The sequence below is a fragment of the Pelodiscus sinensis genome, chromosome 21 (genome assembly GCF_052426305.1).
Source record: "Pelodiscus sinensis isolate ZL-2025 chromosome 21, ASM5242630v1, whole genome shotgun sequence".
Classification (NCBI taxonomy): Eukaryota; Metazoa; Chordata; order Testudines; family Trionychidae; genus Pelodiscus; species Pelodiscus sinensis.
In genome coordinates this window covers 13,317,587-13,329,853 of record NC_143072.1, presented here as the reverse complement: position 1 = coordinate 13,329,853, position 12,267 = coordinate 13,317,587, and the positions used below count along the sequence as shown (strand labels likewise).

Genomic DNA, 12,267 nt, shown 5'->3' with positions numbered 1-12,267 from the left:
GGGGGAAGCAGGAAGTGTCCTGGCACCGCCCCTTCCAGGGTGGCTCGGGGCCACTTCAAAAATTTCGGAAGTGGCCCCCGCTCAAAAATTATTGCCCACCCCCGGCCTAGTGAAACAAACACCCGGAGATCTGCAGGGGGCACGCTCCAGCCGCTGGCGGTAGTAACGTGGGCGGTAGTTGGCCTGTCTCAAACCCCTGTGTCCTGCTGACAGCGAGGTTGTACAGAGAGGAGGTGTGTCTATGAAGGGCTTTAAAAGCCCAAATCATCCACCCCAGGCGTCTAGAGCGCAGCAGCCAGGAGGCAGCGGCTGTGCGCACGCCGGATGGCCGGAGCGACCCGGATTCCCTGCGTGGCGTCCCTGTACTTCACACTGGCTGTGCCTGATGGAGAAGCATTGAATGCAACTGGCCCTGGCCGATGTGGTGTGATGGTCAGGCCAGCTTGCGAGGGGGGACGGAAGCCGGCTAAAAACTTCCCTTCTCTGTAGCTGCTTCCCACTACAAGCAGGGCAGGCCCTGGGAAATGTCACTCTCCCCAGGGTGTGCCATTAGCCCCCGTGGCATAACGTGGCTGGTTTGGAAGAGCAGTGCGAGCTGTGACGCTGCACGGGCCACTCAGAGCGAGTGATGTACAGGCGCTGGTATCCTTGGCCTAGCAAGTGTCCTTGGCCCTGTATCTATAGGGAGCCTGGCAGAGACAGCACATCAGACCTGCCGGGCGTCGGAGCCCGCCTCGCCCAACCCTCATGCAGGCCAAGGGCCCGGACTCAGCCAGGCCTAGCGGGAAGCCTGTTCTGCACGTTCGCACTCGTGCCTGTCTCTTGTTGGCAGGCCCAGCGAGAAGCCAGGGCCAACCTCTCCTCCCCTTTGTGGTGGTGATCCCGTCCCCTGGAGGCCGCTCCTGCGGTGGTGTAAATGGCGGCCCTCAGTCTCCAGAGAGGTCGGCCTGGCTCTTTCCTGTCAGCCCAGAACGGATGTGTCTGGGGCGGACAAAGTGCTCGCTGGCTGACCGGGCCGTGCCGGGGGTCAGAGCAGCAGTGTTTCTAGGCCGACTTTGAGCTCGTTCTCTGTTACGTTGCCCAGCCCCCATCGCGCTGAGGCCCTGGGGCGCGTAGACCTGACTGCAGTACGGTGCGCGCGTCCCGCACTGCCCCAGGGCTGCCCCGGCACTTTGCAGTTGAGGGTTTAGCACCGAGGGACTTTGCCGTGGGTTGGAATTCCTGACACGCCTGCTTTGGACACAGGGCAGTGGCTCCCTGTGCTCTCCCTTCTCCCCACGCTCCCAGTCGCTCAGAAACCGGGAGCCTTTGTCTGGCGGCCCGAAGCGGGTGAACTTTGTGTCTATTAACCGCCCAGGAGCACGGTCCCATGCAAACCGTTTGCCAGTCACCCAGGGTTCAGCAAAGTTCAGCCCTGGGTGAACCTTGTGTGCCTCTTTGGACGCTTCCCCGGGGAGTGCTGGCCCTGACCCCTTCTGGGGAGTCTGCTCGGGTCGTGCCAAATGACTGCGTGTGCACTGTGATGAGGCCTGTGCTTGAGGCTGTTCACCTGAGACCTCCAAACTCGAGTCACCAGTAACCGAAGCAGCTCTGATCGGCATTGAAAATGCTGAAATGACTCATCGTGCCGCTACTTCCCACTGCTCCCCGAAGGGCATTGGCTGCCCGGGGACACCTCGTTTGGATTGGGAAACCAGGGCTGTTGATGTTACCCGTGGCCTGAGCCGTGTTCAATGGTTCACAGCTGCCTCCTTTCCCTCTTTCGCCAGCATCCGTCAGTATGAGCTGGTGGTCCACACGGACATCAATATGAACAAGGTCTACACTGGCGAGATGGGCCGGCTGAAGAGCTACGAAAGCCAGAAACCGTAAGTACTGGATTACCCTGGGTAGCTTCTACAGAGAGCTCAGTGCAGAAATGTCAGGGAGCATCTGTGTCAAAGCCTGCTAGTCAATACTCTGCTGGAAGTTGTCATCTCCCGAACATGGCTTCCGAAGCTGCCCGCCAGCGGGGAGAGATGGTTACGGTGTTTAGACCCACACTCTCTGGGGCAGTCTCGCATTGTGTGCGTACGGTGCCGGGCACAGTGGGACTCGGATCGGGACCTCTGAGTGCCACCCCGATAACCAGGACTAATCATACAATAGCAATGGCAAGTCACCTATATTAGACTTGCTGCTGCAGGCGTCTGCTTTGGATTTTAGCCCGTGCTACTTAGGGCCGTACCGGGGTGTATTTTGCAGATCAAACCCCGAGATTTGAATGTGTTGGCTGTAAAACCCCGGAGCGCAGATTGGAAAACAAAAGCGGGGTCCCACACTGCCTTGACGTGAGGGCCACCGCTAACTTGCCCTGGCACCTCTGGGTCACGGCTCTGTCCTGCATCATTCCTGAGCCCGGACCCCGTTTCCAAGAAGAAGTGCACTGTAGGCAAAGAGGCGACCATTGCATTTGATTCCCGTTGTGCTAGATAGAGCCGGGGTGGGTTACACTCTCCTGGTACCTGCTGTGCTGGGACGAGAGACGACCCAAGGCAGTGACCGGAGCTCCTAGTTTAAATGTACTCGTGACATGGGCTTAGGTATTTCAGCTTTATTCACCTTTATTTCCCACTTTCCCAAGAGGCACCGGTCAGAGCACAGTAACAGATGTGATGGTCAGGAAAGCCTGAGAGCGGGAAGGGTGTCCTGGGGGAGCCAGCTGTGTTCTGCAGGGGGGAGGGAACAGTTTCAGGAGGAGAGAGAAACGGGGATCGCTTGCAGCAGGGTAAACGCAGGCTGAGTATCAGGACTTAACCGCAAGGCTCATGCAGGCCTGGGAGGCTCTGCCCGGAGAGGCAAGGCTAGACGCCCGTTCCTTAGTGACTGAAATCAGTCCTGTGGCATTGCAGCGTGATGCATGGGGTAGAGGTCTTGTTGGAGGGCCGCTTCAGACCCAAGTGAGTCTGTGACGCTTGCTGCCAAGAGGAGCCACGTGGGGCCAGAGAGAGGACGTGTGTCTCTTCTAACCCTTGGCCACCCTACACGATTGCATCCTGCCAACTTTCAGCTCCTTTCGGGAGGGTGGCGGAAAAGGGTGGTACAGTGGGTTCGGCTGTGCACGGTGTGACCCGGGACACGTTGCCTAGTTTCTCTGCCTCAGTTTCCCCCCTGTAAAATTGGGGAGGTGCTGCCCTGGCGAGGGTAAGTACATGAATGCTGGTGATATGGTCCCCATGATGGGCACATGTGTCCCCCCATGGATTGTGGGGGTGGGAGAAGTTGCCAAGGCAAAGCTCTCTCATAGCTGTGCTTGTGGCAGGGCTGGTGCTGCCTTAAGTGTCAAAGGCCGTGAGGGAAAACCACGTGACCTTCTCAGCAGCAGGCCCAGGCCCGTGTTGCAATGTGTGTGGAAATACGCTCCGGCGAGGGTGGAGACAGCGTCAGTAAGTTGCAGGCGGGGGATGGAAACCCGGGCTTGGCACAGCGCCCGGGAGGAAGAAACCCGTGGGCGATTTCCCTGCGGTCTCGGTTATCTTTCATCGGGCTGGCCTGTGGGGCTGCAGTCCAGCAGAGTCAACTGATCCCCAGTGCACAGTCACCCTCTGGGGCACGGTCACTGGTCCTGCCCTGAGGCGCTGATCCTTTGGGTGGACTTGTGGGCAGCGCAGTGTGACTGGCCTGTGTGAAAGGCTGCGCCCGGCTCGTGTGGGAGAACTGCGCGCGGGGGGCCGGTTGCCACAGACGTGTTCTCTGCTGGGAGCAACAAGAACTCTTTGCAGAGGCCGTGACTAAAAAACCCCCCGGCAGGAGGGAACAGGAGTCTCGCCTGCTTGCTCCAAACTCGAGGGGCACAGTTTTAACCAGGGCTTTTTATGGGGGCGCGGATTGGAGAGGCTGAATGGATTTGTCTTGGAGACGCTGGATTCGGAACCAGGCGAGGAGGCTTCTGTTCTTGGCTTTGCTACTGGCAGACTCTTAAGGTCAGAAGAGACCTTCATGGTCCTCTAGTCTGACCTGCACGTTGCAGGGCCCTGACTTGCCGGGTGGCCTTGGAGGCTCCCCCCATGGTCGGAGAGGGGGTAGAATCCCATGTGATAATCCTCTTCCCAGGATAGCAGTTTGGTGCCCATGTACCTGCTGCATCTGCACACCGGGCAGTTTACGTGCTGGCATCTACCCCAGGGCAGGAACAAGTTTAGAGGCCGGATTGGAAGCCTTTTCTTTGTAACCTGGCTTAAAGCAGCATCTGTAGCCACCTGGGTTGGGTGGGCCTTCTGCAAAATCCACGAGTTCCTGGGACTTTGGGAGAGGTAGGAGATGAGCGAGGGGTGGTCAGGGCGGGCTCTCTCTCCTTGGCGGGGCTGGCTTAGCGTGGTGGGGGAGGATTCACTCCTGGTTTTACTAGTTTTGTGTGAACGGTTTTAAGGTTTGTCAGAAGCTGCCGTGCTGCCACATAGATCATCACAAGGCGAAAGAGGCTCATTTTCTAAAGCTCATCTCCCAGGCTTGTCGACCTAATGCCGGCGGCGCTGCATTCATCCCAATGGGTCAGCACGGGTGGGGTGACCTGGCAGTCTTCCAGAGCCAAGTGCTGCCCAGTGAAATAACAAGCTCTTAGAGGAGGCATTGCCCCTCGGAGCCCTGTACGAAAGAAGGGCTATTCCCATTTCAGAGGTGGGGGAAGCCACACGCAGGCCGACCTAGACGGGGAAGGTCTTTCGCCATTGCTGTTTTCATGCCACCCTGCCAGCTGGCTGTTACTCTGTGTGGGGCGTCATCTCTCAAAAAGAGAAAAGCCCTATTAGAAAAAAGGAAAGATCTGAACCAAAAGCAAGGCCAGCGCCGTGGGGTGGAAGGAAGAGGGCCTTTGAGCGGCACTATTGAGATACTGTGAAGCCTGGTTGTCAACAGAGTCCTTGCTATTCCCTCCAGCCCGTTTGATGCAAAGAACCCGTTCCTGGCCCCGGTCACCCTGAACCGCAAGCTGAACCAGGCCGGAGAGAGGCACCTCATGCACCTGGAGTTGGACATCTCTGGCTCCAAAATCAGGTACCACCCCACGCGGGAGCTCTCCCTTCTGTTGGGGAGGGACTGGGGAGCTTGGAACGGAGTCACGCTGATGCGCTTACTGGCCCCACAGACATAGGCAGGTGCCGTGTGGGTTTGGAGCAGGGTAACTTTGATAGGTGAATTTTTATTTTTCTCTTTGGAGTTATTTCCTCCTGTCTTAATTATTGCGTGGCTTCGCCCCAGAGCGGCTGCCGTGTTCCACCCCAGAGGTGGCCGCATGTGTCGGTAACGGCTGTAACCGCGCTCTAGTATTCTTTGGGCTCCTTCGGCAGTAACGGGGCTAGAGGAAGAGAGCGTCATGGGAGCCTTACGCCAGCCTTTTGGCTTCGCTTCGGACGGTGCTGTACAGCATCTGAGGTTGGAACAGGCAACTTCATATTGAAACCCCTGTAATGGTAGGAAATTGCTTGGTTAGGTCTGAGAGTGCAAAACTTAGCTGGTGTTCTCTGAAAGCAGAGGAAGATCTCACAGAGGCCTTAAGGCCCTCTGAATTCAGCGGCAAAAGGCATCTGTTCTGGGGTGAAGTCCTGTCCCTATTAAAGTCAATGACAGAACTTCCATTGACTTCAAAAGGGCCAGGACTTCACCCCGGCACTGAAGTTTAGGAAGGATCCCGGAGTGCAGGACAATCACCCTGGCACCATGGAGCCTGGTTTCTAGGCCTGTTGCCAGCGCTAATGGCTCGTTAACGAAGGACCAGACTCTGCTCTCCACGGCTCCACTGTTGCTCAGCGGCTCTCCAAGGAGAGAATTTGGCCCCAGGCTTTTGTGATTGCTGGGGGAGGGGAGAAGCTGAGTCTGGATGAAATTAACCTGGGCTAAAAGAGGTTTCCCCCTCCAGTCTCTTAATGCGGATGGAGCGCTGAGCCAAGTGTATGGGAAGCTCATGCTTCTGAGGGAAGACAGATTGAAACGCTCTGAACCGGGATTCTCTGGCAACGTCCAACGTCCAGCATGGATGTTGCAGGACCAGAGTCCCGGTGGAGGGCCAGCAGCAAGAATGCCTGTGGGGCCAGCAGGGCAAAGGCTGAGGGCTGCCCACAGGGAGCTGATGGCGGGGCCCACTCAACGTGGTTGGGAGACCCGGCATGTGGCTGGGAGCCCCGGTGTGCAGTACGTGTGTGGCTGCCCGGAGCCCCAGCACATGGTGCATGCGGCTGCCTGGTGGAGCCATGGCTGCCCATCGGGTCGGCAGGGCAGTGGGGCCAGCTGGAGGTGGGGAGCTGTCTGGGAGGCCGGTGGCAGGGGTCCAAAAATGACCTCCCCTGGTCCGGCAAAATCCCTCATCCGGGACCAGTCAGGTCCCGAGGGTGCCGGACCAGGGAGGTCCAACCTGCAGTGTCGTATTCTGGAGACTGATGGAATCGGGAACACCAGAACGTTGCCTCCCGTGCATCTGTTTCTAGCTGCACTAGCTCTGATCTTCCCAGCTGGCTCTTTGCTTTCCTGCATGCTGGACAGGACCCAGCTCATGCCTGGTATTTGGCCTTTCCATTAAACGAGCCCTGGCCCCTCCCAGTCAATACAGGTAATCGATCAGTGCAGCTCGTAAAGGTGATGCTTTTCGCATGCTCCGCTTCCCGCTGGGCCTGCCCGTTCGCAGCCGCGTTCCACTGGTGGCGGGTTGCGTGTTGATATGCTGGCTTCTCCCTAGATACGAGTCTGGGGACCATGTTGCTGTGTACCCAGCCAACGACACGACCCTGGTGAACCAGATCGGCGAGATTCTGGGGGCAGACCTGGATACCATCATGTCCTTAAACAACCTGGATGGTGAGTAATCCAAAGGAGCAGCCGTTCCTATCCACCTGGCAAAACAGTCTCTCCTTTCCCTTGGTGAATGGGGTGTCTGCACGTTACTTGCCCAGAGCAGGGCAGCGCCTACCCGACTGCTTTTGATCACAGTCTCGTTGCAGAGAAGGCTCTTTTGGCTTGGCCTGAGGCCCCCAGAATCAGGGCAGGGGGTTTGCACCTTCTGCCTTTCCAGCAGGATCCAGATTGGGGTAAACTTAGGATCCTGCTGCCTCACTGGGAGAGACACCAGCTTTTTGTGCTGTTGGTACAGCATCCAGCACCACCGAATGTTCGTCTGTGACTGTGGCTCTTCGTTCCACCAAAATACAAGTCATTCATCGTTGTCGGGCTCAAAGCGGCTTCAAGAGGCCCTCAGTTCCACCCCTATGCAGGGCAGGAGTAAGGGTGTCTGGCATTTCTGGCCAACGTGCCTTTAGCCAAACAGTTTTTTTTGATATTCTGGTTAGCAGTGCTCGACGAACCGCGGCGAGATCTACTCGCCAGCCCCACACCGCGCATGCGCCAGACCGGCTGAAATCTACTCACCACAGGCGAATAGATACAGCGATTGTTGAGCCCTGCTGGTTAGGTGAATCTCTTAGGCGGCTTGAAGTTTTACAAGAGCCCAGGCCTGGCTGAGCTCTGTGTGTTGATATCGACTGCAACATGTGAGATGAAAAATTTGAAGTGTAAAAATTTGAAAACGTGATTAACCGTGTACAGGCCGTCCTTGCTATGAGTCCGAGATATGTTCCAAAAAACGGGGCCTTACAGCGAAAGGACTTAAAGCGGGGAATTTTTTCCCAGTGGCTGACTTCTATTTGCGCAAAGTGGTTTTTAATTTTTGTGAGGCTTAAGGGTGGGGAACGGGAGGATTTAAAACGCCTCGGTTCCTACAAGCGTCCACGGCTTTAGAGCGGAACGGATGTTTACGGGGTGACTTATAGCAGGGATGCCCTGCACCTGATGGAATTTCTGTGGGTTCCACGGTTCAGGGCCGCCGCGGCTCTGACGAGTGTAACGGGTGCTCGTAACTGATCAGTGTTGCCTGGTTACACTCATCCATCCCTAACGTGGCTGTGTGCACAAGTGCCGCAACTGCCGTGGTTCTGGTTACAGGACACCAGAGCACGTCGGCGGTGCCCTCTCTGTAGGTTGGATGGGATCCCTGGCGTTGTTAGTCAAAGGATCAGTGCATGGCACTGCAGTGCGAACTCCCCCGGCCCCGTGTGTTCAGAGTCAGACAGGGCGGCTGGCCCTCCTGCATGGCTCTGTGGCAGCGTGGCACGTGACGGCTGTGAAAGGACACGTGGCACGTGCGGCCTTCCCCCCGGCAGGTCTGTGTTGTGCCATAGGCCTGCCGGGACTCCTCGCGAACAGGTCGTCACAGGGCAGGGACACCCAGGCCTTGCCCTTAGAAGGCCACTTCCTGCTGGTCCAAGAGCCAGTTCCCGAAAGCGAAGCCGCTCGCCCACATCTTTCTATGCTGGCGGTGACTGTAAGATCCCAGCCGGCCGCGTCCTCTGTCTGTTACAGTTCCAGGCCGCACGCCTGGGGCGCTAAACTGACTTAACTCCAGCTTAGGTGGCTGCTCTTCAGGGAGCTTTCATGCTGGTGAGTAGAGTTAACTACACCTCGTGACACCGAGTCAGTCTGCGGGCGCTCTATCCACTAGGTGACCCTGCCTCCCAGGAAGTTAGCTCTGTGCCCCCACGAATGTGAGTGTCCTCATGCCCTTCCCTTCTGACGCCCTCTGAACGTCACCCTCCTCTTCTCCCTTCCCCAGAGGAGTCCAACAAGAAGCATCCGTTCCCCTGCCCCACCACGTACCGGACAGCCCTGACCTATTACCTGGACATCACCAACCCGCCGCGCACCAACGTCCTGTACGAGCTAGCCCAGTACGCCACAGACCTCGGCGAGCAGGAGCACCTGCGCAAGATGGCGTCCTCCGCTGCCGAGGGGAAGGTGAGCCCGGCGCTGCGCCGGCGGGCGAGGAGGCCGCTGAGCAGGGATTCTCTCTCTGCGTGGGCCGCCAACGAGCTGTCTGGGAGAGCTCTGCCTCCCTCAGGACCCTGTTCCTGACACTGACTGCTCCCAGACCTGTCTCAGGAGGTGGCCCTGGGTAGATAAGTAGGGAGAAACCTCTTTGTGGACGCTCCTTCCCGAAGCCTGCCAGAGGCTGGCTTCTGTCTTGAGCTGTGAGGGTTTTATCCTTTTTTGGGGGGGGGGGGAGGAGGGAATATAAAATATTTTACGCTCTTCGTAACGTAACTGGGGCGGTGCTAACTGTCTGTCTGCATGCCCAAGGCCAATGATGGGTCAAGGCAAAGCAAGGGGGCGAGGTAGAAAACCGTACAGTAGGAAGTGTCCCGCAAACCTTGTCCTTAGCTTTGCCACTAGGTGAGTCGTTAAATCCCTGAATGTCCCCCAGCGGCAGCCAAGTGTCTTCAAACCCCTGGCAGAGCCTCGGGCAGCAGTGGGTAGACGGGAGGGACAAAGGGAAGGTTTGGGGATGGGCAGTTTTATTTTTCTTTCCCAAACTGGCATTAGGAGCCTGAATCTCATTGACCTCCCATGAGGTTCAGGCACCCGAGTGCCTAAGTCACTTCTGAACACGGGACTTCGGAGCCTACGTGTCATGGGTGGTTTTGAAAACTTGGCCCCTAATCTTTGTGGGTGCCATGTGGCGCCAGCTGACGGTGCACAGGCCCAACAGAGGCTTTACCGGTGGCTCTCCTTGGTCAGTAGGGGAGAGGCTGATGAACCTCAGGGCCCCGTTGTGCTTGGTCTGGGCCAGCAGCTCTCACCCTGTGGCAGTGACGGGGCAGGGGGTCGGCACCTGCCGGCATGGGGTGGGCGGAGCCATGCTCCGGGGGAGGAGTTAAAGGCTGTGAGCGCAGGTACCCCAGGGAGCGGCTTTGCTCCCATCTGCCCTGCAGAAGTTACCTCCCCACCCCGTCCCTCTTGGTGCAATCCCCAGGTATCCGCCATTGCTTAGCCTCCTGCTGTGGGCCGCTGGCTCTGTGGCTCCCCTGCGCACCCTCCTTGTGCCAAAGGAAGGGCCGGGGCAAGGGACCCTGGTTACCGCCCTGCGGTAGAGTCAGCACCATGAAGCCACCTGTGTCTCACCTTCGCCTTGTCCTTCTGTCCACACCCTCTGCACCTAGACGCTGTACCTCAGCTGGGTTGTGGAGGCCCGGAGGAACATACTGGCCATCCTGCAGGACGTACCATCTCTGCGACCGCCCATCGACCACCTCTGCGAGCTGCTGCCCCGCCTGCAGGCCCGTTACTACTCCATCGCCTCCTCTTCCAAGGTGAGTCCTTTCCCTGGGCGCCAGGCCCCGGTGAGGCACTTACTTCCTCGGCGTGAGCTAGGCCGCTGGGCAATCCAGGAAGATTTGTCTCCGCATTCCAGCCCCCAGCCATCCTGAGACACCCCTGGACGGGTCTGGAGACTCCTCTAGGCCTGGCCTGAAGGGCTGGGAAGGGAATGGGGGGATTTTCCTAGAAGGAAACTGTCCAGTGCGCAGGTGGCTCCCTGCTGGCTGTTGCGAGCAGCTAAACCGGATTTGGTCTGTCACACGTGGAATGCGGAATCCGTGGCAAAGGGAGTCTCCATCACAGCTATCGCCACGGTGCCCCGGGCTGCCTCGCTCTGCTCTCGCTGTGCTAGGGCCCGTGGCTTTGCAGCGAGGTGGATTCCGGGGGTAACTACTCCGTGCCGGGGGAGAGTGCTAGGAGCTGGGCCCGCCCCACCAAGCCGTGGGCAGGAGGCTCTCCAGCCAGCCGGGCTTGCCCGAGGGACCCTGTTTAAGCAGTGAACTGGTTTAGTGGGATTTGGCCTCCCTCCCTGATGCAGGGTATCACGTGAATGGTGCACATCTGTAACTCCCGGTGCCAATCTCAGCCTGCTTCCACTCCTGGTGCACGCCCTGCGGGCTCACGCAGCGATCCCGTCCCCCCGCTCCCCCCCCGGCCTCCAGCCGCAAAAAGGTCTAGTCACGTCGCCAGCTGCAACAGAGAGAATGTGGGGCGCAGCAAAGCCTGCATCACTCCGCAGCTCAGCGAGTTCCTCGCTCTTCCTGCAGTGCGGGGGGAAGCGGGATCTGGCGCAGGATTCAGTCAGAGAGCCTGGTGCACCAGCACGCTGCTCCCTGCCCTACCCTGCCCTGGGGAAGGGAGAGACCGTGATCAGCTTGCCAGGACTCCGGCGTTACTCCAGCAGGGGGCACTACCAGGCAACTCTAGCACAGGGCTGGGCGATAGGTAGACCTTGCCAAATCCAGCCCGCCAGGAGCTTTGGCACGGACCCCAAAATCTTTTTATTTACTTGTTTGGTTTTTCTCCGTGTTCTCTGGAGTCGGGACCTTGGCTGTCCCTTGACACAGAAACGTGGCCCTCGACAAGGAAGGCCTCTTGTCCTGGGTGTGACGCCACGGCTGCTCTCCGTGGTGTAGCAGCAGCATCTGTGGCATGGATCTCGGGAGCCTGACCGAGGCGCAGCGGCAGCAAAGGTGCCACAGCGTTGGCAGCAGCCGCTCGACGCCAAGGTCCCAAGCCGGCTTTATAGCCTGCTGCTGTTCCTGGAGCTAGATCCAAGCTCCTGCAGCAGTCGCGTGGGACAGTGTGCAAGGGGAGGGGGTATGAACTGTGCCTGTAGCAGGAGGTTGTTGGCGGTCCCGAGAGGCACGGGTCGGAGCAGATTGCAGAGCAGATCTCATAGACACCCTGCCCGTCGGGTGCTGGTTCTTGCCCACGGACTCCCAGTGGGACTCCTTCACCCCCAGGGGCTGCCTGGAAGCCATCGCTGCCTTTCTCTACAGCTGGCGCCACTTGGCTTTTGCTGCAGGTTCACCCCCACTCCATCCACATCTGCGCCGTGGTGGTGGAATACGAGACCAAGACGGGCCGCCTGAACAGAGGGGTGGCCACCACCTGGCTGAAGAACAAGGTGCCCAGTGAGAACGGGCACAAGCTGACGGTGCCCATGTACGTCCGGAAGTCCCAGTTCCGGCTGCCATTCAAAGCCAGCACCCCGGTCATCATGATTGGGCCCGGCACCGGCATCGCCCCTTTCGTGGGCTTCGTTCAGGAGCGCGCTTGGCTGAAGCAGCAAGGTGAGTTGCCGGGGCAGCAGGGCCCTCGCCAGTGCCTGGAGCAGCAGCACGTGGCTGGTCCACCTCATCGCTGCAGCGCCTGCTAGGACAGGCCCATGTTGGCTGCCAGAGGCGAGGATCCCCCCCCCCCAACCCCTGTGGTGTGGCCTGTTGGGGTTTGAAAGTAGCTCTCCCAGGAGCGTGTGCGCGGCACCTGGGGAGGAGCAGTCTGCCCGGCCTTACGGCCGTGGCTCAGGGCACCCAGACGGGGGAGCAGCCGGGACGTCCCGTCAGTAGCTGGTTCGCGAGCGCCGGGGCC

General features: G+C 58.8%; 1 protein-coding gene across 8 annotated transcripts in view; it reads left to right on the top strand.

Annotated features, from left to right (window-relative positions):
- Positions 1–12,267, top strand: part of POR (cytochrome p450 oxidoreductase) — a 59,094-nt gene that overhangs the window by 43,995 nt on the left and 2,832 nt on the right. For all 8 annotated transcript variants that reach the window (XM_075904940.2, XM_006113299.5, XM_006113300.5 and 5 more), the window contains 6 exons: positions 1,770–1,868; positions 4,915–5,031; positions 6,707–6,825; positions 8,633–8,814; positions 10,017–10,166; positions 11,702–11,969. In XM_075904940.2, the coding sequence (XP_075761055.1) occupies positions 1,770–1,868; positions 4,915–5,031; positions 6,707–6,825; positions 8,633–8,814; positions 10,017–10,166; positions 11,702–11,969 (935 nt within the window). The remainder of the gene's footprint in view (positions 1–1,769; positions 1,869–4,914; positions 5,032–6,706; positions 6,826–8,632; positions 8,815–10,016; positions 10,167–11,701; positions 11,970–12,267) is intronic.